Here is a 21243-nt window from a genome sequence, read left to right as displayed (position 1 = left end):
TTCTCATCATTCATAATCTCTAAATTTGCTGAAAAGGATAAAAAGGTAAATTTTGTTAGCGGGCTGGGGCTTTATGTCATTTCACGAACTTACGGTTGGGCCTTGGCCCCATTTGTATTTAATATTTGAATTCAATAAAGAAAGCCGTGCAATGCAGGTTAGAACTTAGAAGAGTCAAAATGAGTGGAATGGAATGTCAATTTCCCCACCCACCTGCCTACTATAAAAGACTTTTTAGGATTTGTTTGCTCCTCAAAATTCATTAGTTGACCGTAAATCAGTAGCATTAACATTGTATGGAGTATCAATTATCTAATTCATAACAACTATTCTACATTTTGAGTATTTGCATAAAAACCCCATTAATATATTTTTGTTTTTATTAAAATTAATTATTATATTATATACTAATCTCTGATTATTATATATCATCGTCAAGGTCCCTTCCATGCCATTCTCGCACTTCAAATTTATTAATTGTCTTCTTAATTAATTCATATTCCTATAAATTTGGCCGTGGTCGACTCAGCTGAAATACTCACAAGTCACAACCCAAAACAAAATAATTATTATTTCTACTGATCTTATTATTCATATTCATATTCATATTCATCAGAATAATTCAGATTTCACGATGACTTGTTCTAAATCAGTATTAATCATCTTCTTCATCCTCATTTCTAATTTATCCGTTCAAGTCCTGTCGTCTGAGGTTGAGGATTGCGGTGCAGAAGAAGATGACGGCTGCACAAACAAGAAGAAGGCTTTACCTCTCAAAATAATCGCCATCGTAACAATCCTAATCAGCAGCATAATCGGTGTCTGTTTGCCACTTTTCACCAAGTCAATTCCGGCTCTCAGCCCTGACCGGAATCTCTTTGTCATCGTTAAAGCTTTTGCCTCCGGTATTATTTTGGCCACCGGATTCATGCACGTGTTGCCGGATTCTATGGAGATGCTGTCATCCCCATGTTTAAAAGAAAACCCGTGGCACAAATTCCCCTTCACCGGATTCGTGGCTATGCTCTCAGCAATTGTGACTCTCATGATCGACTCTATGGCCACAAGCCTCTACTCTAAGAAACACAATTCTGGAGTTGTGAAGCCCGATTCCAGCAGGAAACCCGAGGAGCTGGCGGTGGTGGAAGCTGGTGGTGGTGGTCATTCTCATTTCCACGGCCACCACCACGGAGCCAAGTTGGAAGTCCAGGGTGCCCAACTTCTCCGTTACCGAGTTATTGCCATGGTTAGTATATGTCTCTACTAATAATCGATTAATATTTTTGTTTGGAGTGGTATACATATTTTTTCACCCTATTGATTAATTGATTAATTGATGAGGAGTACTATACTATGCATTAATTTAATTAGTACCGCTGCAGGTTTTGGAGCTGGGAATCATAGTACACTCAATAGTGATTGGGTTGTCCCTCGGTGCCTCTAACAACACATGCTCGATTAAAGGACTTATCGTTGCACTATGCTTCCATCAAATGTTTGAAGGAATGGGACTTGGTGGTTGCATTCTCCAGGCAGAGTATAAGTTCATAAAGAAGGCAGCAATGGCATTCTTCTTCAGCGTGACAACTCCATTTGGAATAGCATTGGGATTAGCATTGGCCAGCTCTTACAAGGAGAACAACCCTCGATCATTGATCACCGTTGGATTGCTTAACGCATCATCTGCAGGGTTGTTGATCTACATGGCTTTGGTTGATCTATTGGCTGCTGATTTTATGGGGCCAAAATTACAGGGAAGTATTAAACTCCAAATCAAGTCTTACATAGCCGTTCTTTTGGGTGCCGGTGCGATGTCACTCATGGCTAAATGGGCTTGATCGATATCTATATATATTATGTTAATGCGATTTTCTTTTTCTTTTTCTTTTTTTGTTTTGGAACTAAGAAAACACACACAAATTAAAAAAAATGTTGTGTGTTTTCTAGAGTTTTTGATGAATGATGAGATATGCATATGTGTTGTGTGATATTGTACGTTCTTCATTAAAATTTCCTTCATGTAATTTATTGTTTCCACCTTTTCAAATATAAATACCTATATACTTTAATTAAGAAAAAAAACAGGTACGTTGATCAATCCATGAAAAAGATGTTATGGGGTGGGTTTAGGCTACACCCTCCAACTTGTCAAATCGAGACATGCATGGACCATGCAATTGATAATAAAGAAAACAAAAGGCTGTCAATATGCAAAACAAATTGCCAAATGGATGGACGTGCGTGTAGCCAACCGCGCGCGTGCAATTAACCTGTTAAGAGATAATCAGATATAATTCATTCTTTGAATCTAGCTAGCTAGAGACGAATTATTTAACCATCTGGATCTGGGCATCAATATAATATATATCCACAATTATGAAACCAAATATAATTGCATGCATTATATTCATTGTTATCTCTACACACACTAAAAAAAAAGTATTTTATGTGACAATCTTTTGTGACGAAACCAAAGTTTGTCACAGTAAAAGGGGATATTGTGACAAAATATCACATCGTCATATAAGTGAACATTTTACGTGATGAAGGTTAATTTCGTCACATAAACTTTATTTTATGTGATAATAATGAAAAATCGTCACCATAGAACATACAAGATCTTTAAAAAAATGACGATTCCTATTTTGTGACAAATATTTAGGTTTCTTATGACAAAGTAATTTTGTCACAACATAAAAATAATATAAATTACTAAAAAATCTCCTCCAAAATTTCTAGACATGCCCGATCCCTTTCTTTTCTTCTCTCATAAATCCCTTTTTTTTTCCTTCTCCTTTTTTATTTGTTCACTTTTTAATTGAAGACCATCGTTGCACCACCACCACCATCATTGCACCGTCATCGTTGCACCGCCATCACCATTGATCTAGCTCTTCGATCTGGCTTTCGCGTCCACCACCATCGTTGCACCGCCAGTGTTCGTTTACCTTCGCCACCGCCAGTGTTCGTTTCCCTTTGCCTCCGCCAGTCTCAATCGATTCAGGTATAATTTCTAATTTATTTTTCTCTCCATCTTCCCTCTTCACTCTAACTCCACCACTCCCGTTTTCTTCTCTCCATTACTTCAATGGAATGTTAGGGTTTTTGCATAAAAGGGCCAAAATTCCGTTATGTTCTCAAAATTAAGTTACGCAGTTTTGTGATTTTATTTTTAAAACCTATTTAGGCTGATGCCGAAAATTGCCGAGGTTGGAGTCGATCGGAGCTCGTGAATGGGAATTAGGATTCTCAGCCATTAGGTTCTTCGTTCAATACATTTGTTAGGTACAGGTTCTTCCAAACATAGCCATAGATCTGTAAACAACAGTTAGATAACACAGAAGGTAAAATGGAACAGGAAGAGTATAAAGTGAAGAACGGCTCAGTTCCCTATTTCCAGTGTTCAACTGTAGATCCAAGGTCTGGTGGTAACACCAACCGAAAACAAGCACCAAGCACTGCCACTGATCGAAACCCTAGATCTGACCCCAAACCTCACTCCGAGTTGACTCACCAACACATGCACAGTCAACTCGGTGATAACTCACCCTCTCCACTCAGCACAAACCCAGATTTCTGCACACACAAAGCCGAAACCCTCACAGAAGAGGATTAAGACCAGAAATGAAGGGGTTTGAATGAAAGGTGAATCACACTTGTCTCTCTCTCTCACCACAGTATAAATACACGGAGTTTCAACGGTCTTCAGCATTAAATGTGCTGCGACGGTAAGGACACCCATTGTCCGGCCGGACCTGCGAAGGTGTCGCCGGAAAACGACAAGGGGTGACGATACACTGTAGAGAGAGAAGGGGACAAGGGAAGAGAGAGAAACGGCGCAGCAGAACAAAGCTGCTAGGGTTGAGAGAAGAAAGAGGAGTGGGTAAATGGAGGGCTCAGATTGAAGCCCTCTATCCGATGGTCAAGATCTAGGTTTGACTGATCAGTGGGCTTAAGTAACATTGGGCCCGATTTCCCAAGTTGGGCTTTGAATTAAAATAGCTATTGGGCCCAGATCACAACAGATCATTTTATGTGGGCTCAATACTTAACAATTCTCCACCTGAGACCAATAAAAGGATCAGTATGACACACACTTAATGGACTGGGATCATCATTGCCGTAACTGTGAATCTTAAACACTAATCACACAGATTGTAGTAGAAGATTCACACAGTATTTTTTCCACAAAGGAGGTAATTACCAAGATAAAACCAACACTTAACATCACATAGAAGTTAAGACAAACAAATAAAGCAAGCAATCACATAGAAAGCATCAACAGACTTGCACAAAGCAAGCAGACAAACACATGTCTGTTTTTAATCATGTTTTGAGACAATGTTCAAAATTCTCAAACATGATCTCAATTTTTCCACAGGCAGGCACTTAGTGCCCATGTCAGCAGGGTTGAATTCAGAAGGAATTTTCTCCAGGTCTATCTCACCCTTTTTCACCACTTTCCGGATGAAGTGGTATTTGATCTCAATGTGTTTTGTTCTGTCATGAAAGACAGGGTTCTTGCACAATTGTATACCTGATTGGCTGTCAGAGAAAACAACAACTTTACCTTTCAAGAAGCCAATTTCTGAGAGCAGCCCTTTCAACCAGAGAGATTCCTTTATAGCCTCTGTGGTTGCAATGTATTCAGCCTCTGTGGTAGAAAGGGCTACAATGTTTTGAAGTTGAGATTTCCAGCAAATACAAGAACCACACAAAGTAAACACATAAGATGTGGTGGACTTCCTATTATCTCTGTTATTAGCATAATTAGAGTCTACATAACCACATAAGACAATTCCTTTTTCACACCTAGAAAATTCAATCCCTATTCTAGCAGATCCTCTTAGATATCTCATTAGCCATTTCACAGCCTCCCAATGAGGCATGCCAGGATTAGCCATATATCTACTCAAACAGCTAACAGCATATGCAATGTCAGGCCTAGTACTTACCATTAAATACATTATAGAACCAATTGCATTTGCATAAGGAACAGATTTCATATCACAGATTTCAGGTTCAGTCTTTGGGGACTGTTCCTTACTTAGCAAGAAATGAGCAGCTAGAGGCACAGACACAGACTTGGCATTTTTCATGGCAAATTTATCTAAGATCTTTTCAACATAGGCAGATTGGTTCAGAAACAAAGAACAATCTTTCCTATTCCTGATTATGTCCATTCCCAGAATTCTCTTAGAGTCACCAAGAAATTTCATGTCGAAGTTTTCACTTAAGAATTTATTAACATGATCAATAGCCTTTAAACAGGGACTAGCAATAAGCATATCATCAACATAGATCAATAGGAACACAGGAGATTGACAGTCATCTTTGAAATACAAGCAAGGATCAAATTCACTTCTTTTAAATTTCAAAGAGAGCATGCAAGAGTCAAATTTTTTGTTCCACTGCCTAGGAGACTGTTTAAGGCCATACAGAGACTTCTTCAACAAACAGACATAATCAGGTTTATCAGAATCAACAAAACCTTCGGGTTGAGACATGAAAATTTGCTTATCAATATCACCATGCAAAAAAGCAGTTTTAACATCCATTTGCTTAAGTTCCCAATCAAAATGAGCAACTAAGGCAAGCAAAATTCTGACAGTGGTGAATTTAACAACAGGAGCAAAGATTTCAGTATAGTCTATACCCTCTCTTTGTGTAAAACCTTTAGCTACAAGCCTAGCTTTATATCTAACAGAATCAGATTCATGCTTAACTCTAAACAGCCATTTGCATTCAATCAAAGAGCACTTAGCAGGTTTTGGGACAAGAGTCCAAGTATGATTGACATGCAGAGAGTTAATTTCCTCTTTCATAGCAGATAACCACATAGCAGAATCTGGAGAATTTAAAGCATCTTTGTAGCACTTAGGTTCATTCCCATCTAAAGCTTCAAACACATTGAACACAAAAGATGCAAGCTGAAAATTATCAAGATGATGAGGTTTCCTAATTTCTCTTCTAGGTCTATCCCTAGCAAGCTGATAATCATGCAAATCATCAATATCAGGCAAATCAGACTCAACATTTTGATCAAACACATTTTCAGGCACATAAGATGAATCATCATCATCAACAATATCAATTTCCTCACTCTCAAGAGGAGATTTCTCCACCTCAATTGGAGCAGAGGGGGGAACAATAAATGAAGGCACTGGCAAACAAGGATATTCATTTTCATTGAAAACAACATTTCTACTAATGATAGTTTTAAAACCATGTTCATTCTTTAGCCAACATCTATAACCTTTTACCCCTTCAGGATATCCAATAAAAACACATTTTAAGGATCTAGGTTCTAATTTATCAGTTTTATGGTGCACAAAAGCAGAACATCCAAAAACTCTCAAATTAGACAAATCAGCTGGTTTCCCAGTCCACAAAGTTTCAGGCAAATTTCCAGACAAAGGCACAGATGGAGATCTGTTAATCACATAAGCAGCTGTTAAGACAGCTTCACCCCAAAAAACTTTTGGCAAACCAGATGCATGCAACATGGATCTAACCCTATCCATTAATGTTCTATTCATTCTTTCAGCTATGCCATTCTGTTGAGGTGTATATGCAACAGTCCTATGTCTTCTAATGCCAAATTCAGCACACAGAGAATCAAATTCATGATTGCAAAATTCAGTGCCATTATCAGTTCTAAGGGTTCTAAGTTTCTTGTTAGTTTGATTTTCAATAAAGGTTTTCCAGGATTTGAACTTATCAAAAACATCAGACTTTTGCACAAGTAAGAAAACAAACACTTTTCTTGAAAAATCATCAACAACAGACAAGAAATATCTGTTTCCACCAGGTGTGGAGACAGGTGCAGGACCCCAAACATCAGCATGAACATATTCAAGGATTTCAGTACACTTAGAAGTATTAGGGAAAGGAGATTTAGGGAATTTCACTTTAGACTGTTTACCCATAACACATGAATCACACAAAGGCATATCAACAACAATGTCATCACTCAGATACTTGTTTTTATGCAAGATTCCTAGTCCCTTACTACTGATGTGACCTAATCTTCTATGCCAAAGATCAGTCATGTCATGCTGGACAGAGTTAACATGTGAAACAGATAATGCAGATGCAACATACATATTGTGCATTCTAACAGCTTTGAAAGAAATTAAACCATCATGCATAATATTCATAACCCCATCACCCCAAGTACCCTTATACCCAGAATCCTCCAAGATAGCACAAGACATCAGATTGCTACTCAGCTTGGGAACATGTCTCACATTTTTCAGTTTAAGCACAAAACCAGATTGAAATTTCAGACATACAGTTCCTATACCTAGCACATGCCTTTTGCTGCTATCAGCCATGGACACAGAGCCATTTTCCAATTTAACATAGGAGGAGAACATGCTTCTGTGAGGTGTCATATGATTAGAGCAAGCAGAATCCATTAACCAGTCATTATCAGTCAAAGATGCAGACACAGAATTCACAAAATCAAGATACTCATCAGTAATCATAAACACATCACCCATGTTTTCAGCAACTTGGTTAGCCTGTTCATTATTAGACTTAACTTCTTTCTTAGGTTCAGCACACCTATTAGCATAATGACCAGACTTGCCACAGTTATAACACTTCCTATGTTTGAGCTTGTTCTTACTCCCTGCTTTACCCTTATCAATTTTTTTGGAAATTTTGGTTACTGGAGGTAGAACCCTTGTTTTAAAACTTGTTTTTATGCTTGTTTTTCACAAAGTTTACATCACCCAAAGACTTGTTGCCTTTGGTAGTTTTCAAATCTAGTTCCTTACTTTTCAAACCATTTATCACAGTGTCAAGAGTCACTTTGTCTCTGCCATACTTAATAGCAGATTTGACATCACTGTAAGAATCTGGAATAGCATTTAGAAGAACAATGGGGGTATATTCATCAATGGTTTTATCCCCAGTTAACTTTATGTCTTGCACAAGTTTTGTAAAAACATCAAGATTTTCATCTATATCTTTGTGCAAGTCAAGTTTAAATCTAAAAAACTTTTCCAGTAAAAACATTTTTGAGGGTAAAGAGGTTTCAGTGTAAAGCTCTTCTAACTTATCCCATAAGTCCTTAGCAGTATCAAGCTTACCTATCTTTCTAATCACAGAGTCAGATAGGTTCAGAATAATCAGGGAGTAAGCAAGTTCATCATAATCATCTTTCATTTCTTTTGTGGTTTTATCATCATAAGTTTGAGTTATAGCCTTAAAACATTTCTGTTGGACTAAAACACCTTTCATTTTCTGTTTCCATATAGCAAAATCACCCTTACCATCAAAGGTAGCCACAGGATAAGAATTCATATTCACACAGAAGAGAAACAAACAAGGGCTCAGACACAAGTAAGAGTCACACAAACAAATGAGCTGCACACAGACAGCAACAGAAAAGAAACACACAAGCTGCACACAGACAGCAACAGAAAGGAAACACACAAGCTGCACACAGACAGCAACAGGAAAAATAAACCACACAAGCTGCACACAGACAGCAACAGAAAGTAAACACACAAGATGATCCCAATAGGCCCAACAGAGAGCCAAGTGTTGCAGGGGGCAACAAAATAACCAGTCGAAGGCTGGGCTTTCTCAAACTATTCCCCTTCCCCAGATTCCTGCGACACTAAGCGGTCCGGACAAGGGAAGTTTGGAGTGGCAAATAGTGTGAGTTGGCCCAGAAGGTACCAAAGTAACCGGTCGAAGGCTGGGCTGTCTCAGACTACCCCCCTTCCCCAGATTCCTGCGACACTAAGCGGTCCGGACAAGGGAAGTTTGGAGTGGCGAGTAGCCTGAGTTGGCCCAGAACAAGAGAACAGCGGAAGCAAGTTTTGACCACACAAGGTCAACCACAGGTTTTCCAGGATTTTACCCAGAAACAGATTGAGTGAGTCACAGTAGTTAAATCCGTAGCACGAGTCTGCAAAAGAACGAGTGTCCAACTGATGCTCTGGTACCACTGTTAGGTACAGGTTCTTCCAAACATAGCCATAGATCTGTAAACAACAGTTAGATAACACAGAAGGTAAAATGGAACAGGAAGAGTATAAAGTGAAGAACGGCTCAGTTCCCTATTTCCAGTGTTCAACTGTAGATCCAAGGTCTGGTGGTAACACCAACCGAAAACAAGCACCAAGCACTGCCACTGATCGAAACCCTAGATCTGACCCCAAACCTCACTCCGAGTTGACTCACCAACACATGCACAGTCAACTCGGTGATAACTCACCCTCTCCACTCAGCACAAACCCAGATTTCTGCACACACAAAGCCGAAACCCTCACAGAAGAGGATTAAGACCAGAAATGAAGGGGTTTGAATGAAAGGTGAATCACACTTGTCTCTCTCTCTCACCACAGTATAAATACACGGAGTTTCAACGGTCTTCAGCATTAAATGTGCTGCGACGGTAAGGACACCCATTGTCCGGCCGGACCTGCGAAGGTGTCGCCGGAAAACGACAAGGGGTGACGATACACTGTAGAGAGAGAAGGGGACAAGGGAAGAGAGAGAAACGGCGCAGCAGAACAAAGCTGCTAGGGTTGAGAGAAGAAAGAGGAGTGGGTAAATGGAGGGCTCAGATTGAAGCCCTCTATCCGATGGTCAAGATCTAGGTTTGACTGATCAGTGGGCTTAAGTAACATTGGGCCCGATTTCCCAAGTTGGGCTTTGAATTAAAATAGCTATTGGGCCCAGATCACAACAGATCATTTTATGTGGGCTCAATACTTAACAACATTTATCTTATTATCTTAACTCTTAAGCGATAGAGGTTGTCTCGTCCATCTATTGATTACTCTTATTTTTTTTTTTTAATTTGAGATTCCATTATTGAAGCATAGTTCAAACTGCAATTGAAGATAACAGTAATACATTTTGAGCTGAAAGTAAATTTTTGGGTCCCTTTGCTCTATTTGTTTGTCAAACATAAAAATTTGATCTACTTTTACAGCACGTTTTGGAAAGGGGAAAACCGCTTGTACGTAGTCAAAATACCCGCAAATTGTGTGGGAAAATTGTACAAAGGAGCCAGCACATGTATGCATCAAATGTTGTAGAGAAATGTTTGGAGTTTGGCGATGCTGCTGAACGGGAGTTCTTGATTGATGAGATCCTTCTGCAGTTTGAAGACAATGACAATTTACTGGTAAGAGAATCTGTTATTCAACACCTTGTTTGAAGAATAAACTATATACATTCTTTATCTATACCTAATTGATGTCTCTTGGCATCATTCTTTCTGCCTTTTTAACTGGCTAACAATATAATAAGGATTTCAGCGTGGATATGCCTTTGTTAATAAGTTGTTTATTTATTTATTTATTTCATTTTAAGGTGATGATGAAGGACCAGTTTGCAAATTACATAGTCCAAAAGATTCTTGAAATTAGTAACGATACGCAAAGAGAAACTTTGCTTCATCGAATTCGGCTTCATCTCATTGCTTTCCGTCTTTTTTCAGTTTTCAATTTTCAATGATGGTGAGAACGTTATATAGAACTCGTAAAAGATCTTTCTGCAGCTGTGTTAATGATTGCAACTAACTGCAGTTGTTGATTGATGTATGCAGATAATGGAAGTACCTCAGAGCCGTAGGGTTTGCTTTGAGTGTCGGAGAATTATTTTACGAGATTCTCTGCTCTTATCTGACATTGAAAGTGGATAGCTGAGATAAGCTCATAATACTCCAACCTCCGGTCGACAAGTGCTAGGCAGTGCTTTTAGAAGTGAGGTTGAAATTACAATGTCGGTACGTATATATGTGAGAATTTACCAGTGTGGTATAAATTTTAGTACAAATGTGTGAGTAATGTATAGATAGAAGCAAGGGACTTGCTTAGGTGTAGTTTGAATGCTGATTCGTCAATCTGTAGAGTGTGTGTTTTATTTGAGGAATTGAGATGCAAATCATGGTAAGGAAATGGAATTATCAAACAAATAATAAGGTTTTTTCTGTATGCCTTTGGATCAATGCATTAATCACTAAAGAGTGTTTTGTATTTACTGTCCATTTATCATTATTTTCGTATTAATGGATGTACACACTTTGACTGCAGGTATACTGATGTGGTTTGGTGCTCGGCTGATGAGTTCTTCATTCCGCCTCCGACAACCCTCTCCCTCTGCCTCCCGTCCAAACCAGGGAAACTTGGTTTTGCAGAAGTTTCAGTCAAGATTCATCACTATGCTTGTGATCTATATCTGCTCAAAACTCAACTATATCGGAAAAATTGGCTGAAATATATATATGGAAAAATTGGCTGAAATATATATATATATATATATATATATATATATATATATATATATATATATATATATATATATATATATATATATATATACACACACACACAACATTTTTGTTGAGTATATTGTGTAATGCTTACATTTGCATTTGATTTGAGGTTATGTGTTTTTCTTTCAATCGTAGTTTGATCGAAATGCAGCATAGTAACAAAACCGTGCAGCTTCTGCTGAAAATAACGTTGTTTTGTTTCGCAGACGAAATCGATGGCTTATGTCTGATCATCTTTCTTGGCTTATAGCTGATATCCACTCAAGCTAATAGAGACCACTCAAGCTTACCCGGGCAAGATGACCTATGGGTATATTTCTCTCCATTTCTTGATACTTAATATTATATGCATGTATTTGGATATATTATATGCAATGATATCTCTGTAGTTTTAGTTTCTATGTAGCTGAGTGTACTTTGGTTGCGGATGTGTAAGTCTTTGACGGCGTATTTGTGGAACTTGTTAGAAGTTAGAATCCTATGTGATTATCTATTATGATATTGGTTGTTTTGTCTAGAAAACTGGACCTTACAAGAAGAAGCAGACATATAAGAAGTTCAAAAATGCTTTCCTATGTTTTAACATCAATTACATTGGAGACCAAAAAGAATAGGAAAAAAAATAATGCAAGAGCATTTGAATGCTTTCTTTATTTTATTTTTTTATTGATTGCGGTAACTGCCATAACATTTGTTTTATTACTAATTGTTTGTGTTATACGTATATTTCATTTATGTCTAGAACTAATGGAGGTAATGTTTTTCTATGTTATGGATTAAATTTTGTTGGTTCAGGTTGATAGAAGGTACAAGTACTTCTGTAATTGGATGGAAAAGGAGTATTTTCACTATTATAAGTAATTGCTGCAACTGTTAAGAGATGGAATTACGGCCACAAAGAAGGCTAAGGGGAAGAAGGATACAATATCATTAGGTGCAAACTAATGATTATAACTTTTATTTATATTTTATTATAGCTTTTGAGTGTAAACTAGAATGTGAGGTTTTCTGTAAGTGTGATAGTACTACTACATATTGCAATATAAGTATTTTTTTATTTTAGAATCATTCTTTAGTTCAATGAAGTTTAATTCTATTATTTTTGTATATTAGAAAAGTAAAAATTAAGGCAGATATATATTATATGATAAATTATGTTGTCAGGTAAATTCTAAATTATAAAAATATATTTTATGGGACGAAATTTGTCTCAATAGATCTTGTAGTTCATGTGACGAAATAATTTGTCACAATAAGCAGCACCTACTGTGACGAAATAATCTTGTTGTGACAAATTTAAGTTTTTTATGTGACGGACATTTTGTCGCAAATACACACAATTCTGTGACAAAATTACATTCCGTCACAATCTCTGGTGACAAAAACAATATTTCGTCACAAAACACCTTTCGCGACAGGCCCTAGCGACGAACGCTGCGACGAAATAATTTATCACATAAATGTTTATGTGACGAAAGTTTAAGTTTGAGTGACAATTTTTTTCGTCACATAAAATGCTTTTTTTTTGCAGTGACAAGGCATTTTAGTTGCTAATGCTCATCGTTTATGTACGAATAATGCGAATGACGGCGTCATAATGGACCAACCTTGGAGCAAACAAGTACTGTTGACTAATTTGAAGTACTGCATGTGTATGAGATTTCTCAGACGAATAATAGTAAAATATACTAAATTGTCAACAAAGCGCATGTAAAGAGAAGGATTGGATAACAGTGTTCGCCCCGAGGAAGTCGGATGGAATTGAGCTCAACTGGAGTGTCAACAATCTTGCGAGTTCAGATGCATACTTAGCCTCCGTAATATAAAGGCTATCTTCGGAATGAGTAATTTCAAATTATATTGTTAGCCGATAAAATCCTTCAATTCTTTTGGGATCATCACTAGTTATGATCATCTCATTCACATATAGAATGAGTAAGATGGTGCCTTGCCGGTACGACAGATAAATTAAATAAGGATCACATGCATGCATAATAACAATCAAACTGTGACTCCTTTGATATAAACTCAAATAACTAGTTTATATTCTTTTTATTATTTTCAAACTCTAATTAAGGTTTGTTTTATCTTATTTATTTTGATTATTATTATTTTTATTTAACTAATATCATTAACTAAAGTTGAATCAAGGTTAGACGACCCAGATCACTGCCAGAAAAATAAAATAAAAATAAAAACATTTTAAGAAAAATTATAAATAAAAACATAAAGAAAAAGAAAAGGGAAATGGATCGGGCCAGATAGGGTCGGACCAAACCTGGTGGGCAGAGGTTAGAGTGGGATGAAATGAGAATGGGTTGGGCTTAATTCAAATAAAAGTATGTAGGCTATTTTGGAAATTTCTAATTTTATGAATTTACTTTAAATGAAAGTTAAAAGGTTATTGGACCCGGCTCAAATTCATCCATATTTTAATATATTAATGGGATAATGTTGGCGCCAGATTTCTGTTAGTGAAGATTGAGAAATCCGCCATACGTGGAAATTAAAGATTGACAAAGATTTGTTTTTCATGTTTATTTTGGAATTAATTAGAGTCCTATTCTTGTAATATTTTTATTAGGACTTAGATTTATTTCCATGTACTATATTCTAGTTAGGTATCTTTTGTACTTATCTAGAATAGAAGTAGAAATCAACTAGAATTCTATTACCTAGTTAAATCGATTTCTTAGGGCCCAAGTTAGGTTTAGGGTGGTGATTTGGTGCCTATATAAGGCCATCAACTCATATGAGTCCTATAGAGATTTAAAAAGAAAAATCCCAGCATAAAGGCTTTGAAGGGTGCAACCCGTGCTGCAGCCCTGTCGGCACATCAGGTGCGGCAACAGAACAGGTTTCTTCTACTAGGCCATAAAGAAGATCGGCGTTTCAGGAGAAGTGCTTAAAAGATCACGGGAGAGATCGATCCGCCGTTTGAAGGAAGTTCAACATTGGAGGAAGTCCAAGAGTGCGGAGAAGGAATTGCTTTGATTATCAACAAGTTCGAGTCGTGTGCAAGAACGGCGTATCACATAAAGAGGGAATCTTTAGTGTTTTATTAAGTCCTATTAATGTACACTTAAATCTGAACTAGTTTTGCAAGTCCTCGTGGATGTAGGGTACATTTGTATCCGAACCACATTAAATTGTTGTGTTCTTTATTCTGCTTTTCGTAGATTTATTACTGTGACAACACAACAATTCTGTTACGTCACCTAATGTCGTAACATGTAGTCTGTCTCAATAGATGAGTGGACTTTGATAGACATTCAAATTCAACAGATAAGATTAATTTTTGTAATGAAAAATGATTTTGGCTAAAAAGTACAAAAAGTCAAAACTCGTTAAATGATTGGAATGTCCCGTTGTACGGGTTGAGCAGCATGAATACAGCCATTCGGCTATATTGTTTTATATTCAAGAAAATCCAATAGTTTATTGGTTGAGTTTTAAAAGAAGAGAATAATACAGCTACACAAGTATATAATAATAATAATAATAATAATAATAATAATAATAATAATAATAATAATAATAATAATAATAATAATAATAATAATAATAATAATAATAATAATAATAATAATAATAATAATAATAATAATAATAATAATAATAATAATAATAATAATAATAATAATAATAATAATAATAATAATAATAATAATAATAATAATAATAATAATAATAATAATAATAATAATAATAATAATAATAATAATAATAATAATAATAATAATAATAATAATAATAATAATAATAATAATAATAATAATAATAATAATAATAATAATAATAATAATAATAATAATAATAATAATAATAATAATAATAATAATAATAATAATAATAATAATAATAATAATAATAATAATAATAATAATAATAATAATAATAATAATAATAATAATAATAATAATAATAATAATAATAATAATAATAATAATAATAATAATAATAATAATAATAATAATAATAATAATAATAATAATAATAATAATAATAATAATAATAATAATAATAATAATAATAATAATAATAATAATAATAATAATAATAATAATAATAATAATAATAATAATAATAATAATAATAATAATAATAATAATAATAATAATAATAATAATAATAATAATAATAATAATAATAATAATAATAATAATAATAATAATAATAATAATAATAATAATAATAATAATAATAATAATAATAATAATAATAATAATAATAATAATAATAATAATAATAATAATAATAATAATAATAATAATAATAATAATAATAATAATAATAATAATAATAATAATAATAATAATAATAATAATAATAATAATAATAATAATAATAATAATAATAATAATAATAATAATAATAATAATAATAATAATAATAATAATAATAATAATAATAATAATAATAATAATAATAATAATAATAATAATAATAATAATAATAATAATAATAATAATAATAATAATAATAATAATAATAATAATAATAATAATAATAATAATAATAATAATAATAATAATAATAATAATAATAATAATAATAATAATAATAATAATAATAATAATAATAATAATAATAATAATAATAATAATAATAATAATAATAATAATAATAATAATAATAATAATAATAATAATAATAATAATAATAATAATAATAATAATAATAATAATAATAATAATAATAATAATAATAATAATAATAATAATAATAATAATAATAATAATAATAATAATAATAATAATAATAATAATAATAATAATAATAATAATAATAATAATAATAATAATAATAATAATAATAATAATAATAATAATAATAATAATAATAATAATAATAATAATAATAATAATAATAATAATAATAATAATAATAATAATAATAATAATAATAATAATAATAATAATAATAATAATAATAATAATAATAATAATAATAATAATAATAATAATAATAATAATAATAATAATAATAATAATAATAATAATAATAATAATAATAATAATAATAATAATAATAATAATAATAATAATAATAATAATAATAATAATAATAATAATAATAATAATAATAATAATAATAATAATAATAATAATAATAATAATAATAATAATAATAATAATAATAATAATAATAATAATAATAATAATAATAATAATAATAATAATAATAATAATAATAATAATAATAATAATAATAATAATAATAATAATAATAATAATAATAATAATAATAATAATAATAATAATAATAATAATAATAATAATAATAATAATAATAATAATAATAATAATAATAATAATAATAATAATAATAATAATAATAATGATTTTGGTTTGCTTCAATAACCCAAGTTGGAAGTTGTCTTTCATTTTAACACCCTGCAAAGTATATATAGTGATTTTGACGTTTTATTTTTTAATAAATAAAAAAATCACAGCGAAATAGTAATACCTATAATATCAATGTAGAAAAAAAAAAAAAAAAAAAAATCAAAAGTAAGTAAAGGAGTACGCGAGCGCACACTTTAAGTGTGTTCAAGTTCAACTATATATTTGTAAAAACTTAATTAGTTTAAAGATTAGGGATTGTAAACCTTAATCCTAAGTTTCAACATTGGATGACATGTACTGTACGAACTTCCAGATATGTTTGAACACAAGATAACAATATACTTTTCACAAAAAGACAAAAAAGCAGGAAAGCAGAATGAATCCTCTTTGAACAGAATAAATAATATTAAATTAAATTCGAGTGGCCACGTAGAGCATGAGGGTGCCACGTAATGCCATAGCACGTGACAGCCGTACGCATACGGCTGGCCCCCGTTTCATGCAAAACAAGCATCCACACACTCGCCTAACACATAACCTTTTAGCCAAATGGCTTGTAATCCAAAGTGATGATCAAACAAACAATTGATTATGGAACTAATGAATTATGTTGAGTCTTATTCTTATTAGATATTAAGCATAATCGAATGCCCAATGCCCTTGAACCATCTCGAGAACAAGCCCAAACGATCCTCCACATTTACTCCCAAAGCCCAACTATTATAATCTTTATTTTCTATAAGCTTTTTTGGGCAATTCATTTTCGAAAATAATCAAATTCTCTTTTGAAAAATATGTTTGAAAGGATCAGCCAAATCCCACTCTCTCTATTTGCTGGAAATATATTTGGAAGCAAAAGATTTCTTTTATATTCTATCTTTGGAAGAAATTCCTTTATTCAAAAATCAAACCTGCTTTGAATTGAAGTTTGGCTGATTGAGACTCTATCTCTTTATTTTGGAAACCCTTCAATCACTTTGCAATCAACCAATCAAAGATTTATAATAATTGTTGTCCGTCCGGAAGATGCTCACTTCTGCCGGAAGTTGTTCTGCTGAAATTCATTTATGTTGAAGAAAGGTTTGTTCTTGATTTCAAAATTCAAATGCTTTCCTATTTGAGCTGATCTAATTGAGTCAAATCAATTATAACCTCAATTAAGTCAATCAAGAAAATCAAGATATATTGATGTTTTTCCTTTGGAAGATAGAGGAGCTCACCTATAAATAGTGATCAAAGTCATTCAAGCAAAGCAGGGAAGTGAAATTCAAAAAAAGAGCTGAAAAGAGTTGATTGTTGAAAATTTCAAGTCCTACCTCTCGTTGTTCATTTGAGTCCATTTTGAGTGAGGAATTTTTTAGTTATTAGTTAGCGCATTCAATTCATATTGTGAGGTTCATTGATAAGTGCGAAAGTTATTAAAGTCTTGTAAGCACTTATTGATAAGTGCGAAAGAGTGAAACTCTTGTAAGCACGATACTTGTGCGAAAGTCGTTAGGGACTTGTAAGCACGCTAGTTGGTGTGGAGGATCTAAGGATCTTGGAGGCACGAGAATAAAGGTTCAAAGGCTTGGAAGAGTGGATTAGGAGATTCTCTCCGAACCACTATAATCACGGTGTTCTTTACTTTACGCATTACTTTGAATTTCCGTATCTCTCACAATTTTCTCGCTATACCTTCTCCTCACACTTAACGTATAAATTTGCTACGTTTTCTAAATTATCGATAACAATATTTTCCAAAGAACAACTCATTATTCCATTAAGTACTTAAAGTCAGTTTAATTAATATCGAAAAAATTTATTATAAAACCTAATTCACCCCCCTCTTAGGTATATTTACTCTCATAACCAATTAACCAAATCCCGATTTATTTATTTATATAAAATTAACCGTTTTGAAATATCTCTCACCAGCCCCTTCCATGCCATTTTGATCATCATCATCATCATCAACTTCAAATCATTTCTATAAATTTCTCTTCAACTTCAGCAAATTAAAATATATACTCAACAATCATCAATAATTAATCGATTATTTGTATTCCATTTTCAGACTTTATAAGTTCAATAGAATCAGATTTCACGATGACTTGTTCGAAATCAATTTTAATCTTCTTCATCCTCCTTTCCAATTTATCCGTTCAAGTGCTGTCGTCTGAGGTTGAGGAATGCGGCGCAGAAGAAGATGACGGCTGCACAAACAAGAAGAAGGCTTTACCTCTCAAAATAATCGCCATCGTAACAATCCTAATCAGCAGCATGATCGGTGTCTGTTTGCCACTTTTCACCAAGTCAATTCCGGCTCTCAGCCCTGACCGGAATCTCTTCTTCATCGTCAAAGCTTTTGCCGCCGGTATTATTTTGGCCACCGGATTCATGCACGTGTTGCCGGATTCTGTGGAGATGCTGTCATCCCCATGTTTAAAAGAAAACCCGTGGCACAAATTCCCCTTCACCGGATTCGTGGCTATGCTCTCAGCAATTGTGACTCTCATGATCGACTCTATGGCCACAAGCCTCTACTCTAAGAAACACAATTCTGGAGTTGTGAAGCCCAACTCCGGCGGGGAACCCGAGGAGCTGGCAGTGGTGGAATCTGGCGGCGGCGCCCATTCTCATTTCCACGGCCACCACCACGGAGCCAAGTTAGAAGTCCAGGGTGCCCAACTTCTCCGTTACCGAGTTATTGCCATGGTTAGTGCTTGAATAACAAATTAAAAGCAAAAATGACGGACTATTTTTTTTTAACCCCAATCTGAACCTAATTACTGATAAATATTCAGTTTATTATTCATTATTATTATTATTATTATTATTATTATTATTATTATTATTATTATTATTATTATTATTATTATTATTATTATTATTATTATTATTATTATTATTATTATTATTATTATCCCACAGTACATTGTGCAGTTTCCACATAAAATAATTAATAGGATCGAGCAGAAGGATCATCAGATCAGATGATGGTCCTTTTCTAATAATGTTTGTCTGTTTGTGTTAAGAACCTGATTGACTAACAAACAGTTCAATCGTATATAGAATAATAATGGGAACATTGATATAAAAATTGTAATAATAAACAATTTGAGTATATATTATATTACTGCAGGTTTTGGAGCTGGGAATCATAGTACACTCAATAGTGATTGGATTGTCTCTGGGTGCCTCTAACAACACATGCTCGATTAAAGGACTTATCGCTGCACTATGCTTCCATCAAATGTTTGAAGGAATGGGACTTGGTGGTTGCATTCTCCAGGCAGAGTATAAGTTCATAAAGAAGGCAGCAATGGCATTCTTCTTCAGCGTGACAACTCCATTTGGAATAGCATTGGGATTAGCATTGGCCAGCTCTTACAAGGAGAACAACCGTCGATCATTGATCACCGTTGGATTGCTTAATGCATCGTCTGCAGGGCTGTTGCTATACTATAGGAGAATTAGGTTTTGGAGAAAAGAGAGAATGAATTATCTCTCACGTATATTAATCATATATATAGTTATTATGTAGGAAACCCTAATCCTAACTACACAAGGTAACCTATTATACAAGGTAATTAACTAGAATAAAATAGGAATAATAATAATATACGTAATATATATATAATATATACGTTAATACACCCCCGCAGTCGAAACGGGAAAGGAGATGACATGGAGACTGGAGACAAACTGTTGGAACAGTTGAGTAGGGAGTCCTTTCGTGAAGATATCGGCAAACTGGTAGGCGGATGGGACGTGAAGAACTCGACCGTGTCCTAAAGCAACTTTCTCTCGGACAAAGTGGATATCGATCTCCACATGTTTCGTACGAGAGTGTTGAATAGGATTGCTGGATAGGTAGACGGCACTGACGTTGTCACAGTAGACAATAGTGGCTTTCGAAAGTGGGCAGAGCAACTCAGAAAGTAGGTTGCGTAACCAAGTCGTTTCGGCGACGGTATTTGCGACAGCTCGATATTCGGCCTCCGCACTTGATCGAGAAGTAGTCACCTGTCGTTTGGAGGACCAAGAGATGAGGTTGTTGCCAAGGAAAACACAATAGCCCGATGTCGAACGACGAGTGTCAGGGCAGCCACCCCAATCGGCGTCGGAGTAAGCGATAAGGGAGAGGTCCGGATTAGGGGAGAGCTGAAGGCCGTGATCGAGAGTGCCACGAATGTAGCGAAGGATACGCTTGAGAGAAGCCATATGAGGTTCCCTCGGATCATGCATGAATAGACATATTTGTTGCACAGCATAGCAGATGTCGGGACGAGTAAACGTGAGGTATTGCAGTGCACCGGCAAGGCTGCGATAAATAGTAGGGTCAGCAACGGGGGTTCCAGTGGTCGAAGACAACTTGCTCTTTGTGTCAGCCGGCGTAAGACAAGGGTTGCAGGAAGCCATGTGTGCACGCTCTAGTATCTCGTCGGCGTACTTGCGTTGAGAGAGAAATTGCCCATTCGACGAGCGAGTAACTGAGATGCCGAGAAAGTAGTGAAGATCGCCAAGATCCTTCATTGCGAACTCTTGATTAAGGGCAGCGATGATAGAGCGGAGCAATTCAGGTGTGGAGGCCGTAAGTACAATGTC

General features: G+C 34.2%; 2 protein-coding genes and 2 long non-coding RNA genes across 5 annotated transcripts; all 4 read left to right on the top strand.

Moving 5' to 3' along the window:
* The first annotated feature begins 450 nt into the window (after positions 1-450).
* On the top strand, positions 451-1938 carry LOC105967341 (fe(2+) transport protein 1). Its single transcript, XM_088826317.1, has 2 exons — positions 451-1246; positions 1383-1938. Exons 1-2 carry the CDS (start codon positions 635-637, stop codon positions 1836-1838), a joined length of 1068 nt encoding a protein of 355 aa, XP_088682443.1. The 5' UTR covers positions 451-634; the 3' UTR covers positions 1839-1938.
* Positions 1939-2713: 775 nt separating this feature from the next.
* Positions 2714-11279, top strand: LOC148766135 (uncharacterized). Of its 2 annotated transcripts, XR_016035108.1 has the most exons (6): positions 2714-3004; positions 3188-3260; positions 9959-10153; positions 10342-10487; positions 10577-10756; positions 11064-11279. It is a non-coding gene; the product is annotated as an uncharacterized LOC148766135 (long non-coding RNA). The 2 variants fall into 2 exon arrangements; XR_016035109.1 differs by lacking the exon at positions 3188-3260.
* Positions 11280-11296: 17 nt separating this feature from the next.
* Positions 11297-12404, top strand: LOC148766134 (uncharacterized). The gene is made up of 2 exons (XR_016035110.1): positions 11297-11615; positions 12101-12404. It is a non-coding gene; the product is annotated as an uncharacterized LOC148766134 (long non-coding RNA).
* A 6337-nt stretch (positions 12405-18741) lies between these two features.
* Positions 18742-20225, top strand: LOC105967340 (putative zinc transporter 10). The gene is made up of 3 exons (XM_088826717.1): positions 18742-19350; positions 19778-20112; positions 20222-20225. The coding sequence occupies exons 1-3, from the start codon at positions 18742-18744 to the stop codon at positions 20223-20225; spliced, it is 948 nt and encodes a 315-aa protein (XP_088682843.1).
* The last annotated feature ends 1018 nt before the right edge of the window (positions 20226-21243 follow it).

Source organism: Erythranthe guttata, chromosome 12 (genome assembly GCF_056151865.1).
Source record: "Erythranthe guttata isolate IM_541 chromosome 12, IM_541, whole genome shotgun sequence".
Taxonomy (NCBI): domain Eukaryota; kingdom Viridiplantae; phylum Streptophyta; class Magnoliopsida; order Lamiales; family Phrymaceae; genus Erythranthe; species Erythranthe guttata.
The sequence above is the reverse complement of the archived record's forward strand: the minus strand, read 5'-3'. Positions and strand labels throughout refer to the sequence as shown.

What these genes read in the sequence shown, in the direction of transcription:
- LOC105967341 (XM_088826317.1), top strand. Translation starts at nt 635, where the DNA reads ATGACTTGTTCTAAATCAGTATTAATCATCTTCTTCATCCTCATTTCT. An exon ending in GTTACCGAGTTATTGCCATG is followed by an intron (nt 1,247 to 1,382) that starts GTTAGTATATGT and finishes GTACCGCTGCAG; the next exon opens with GTTTTGGAGCTGGGAATCAT.
- LOC105967340 (XM_088826717.1), top strand. Translation starts at nt 18,742, where the DNA reads ATGACTTGTTCGAAATCAATTTTAATCTTCTTCATCCTCCTTTCCAAT. An exon ending in GTTACCGAGTTATTGCCATG is followed by an intron (nt 19,351 to 19,777) that starts GTTAGTGCTTGA and finishes ATATTACTGCAG; the next exon opens with GTTTTGGAGCTGGGAATCAT.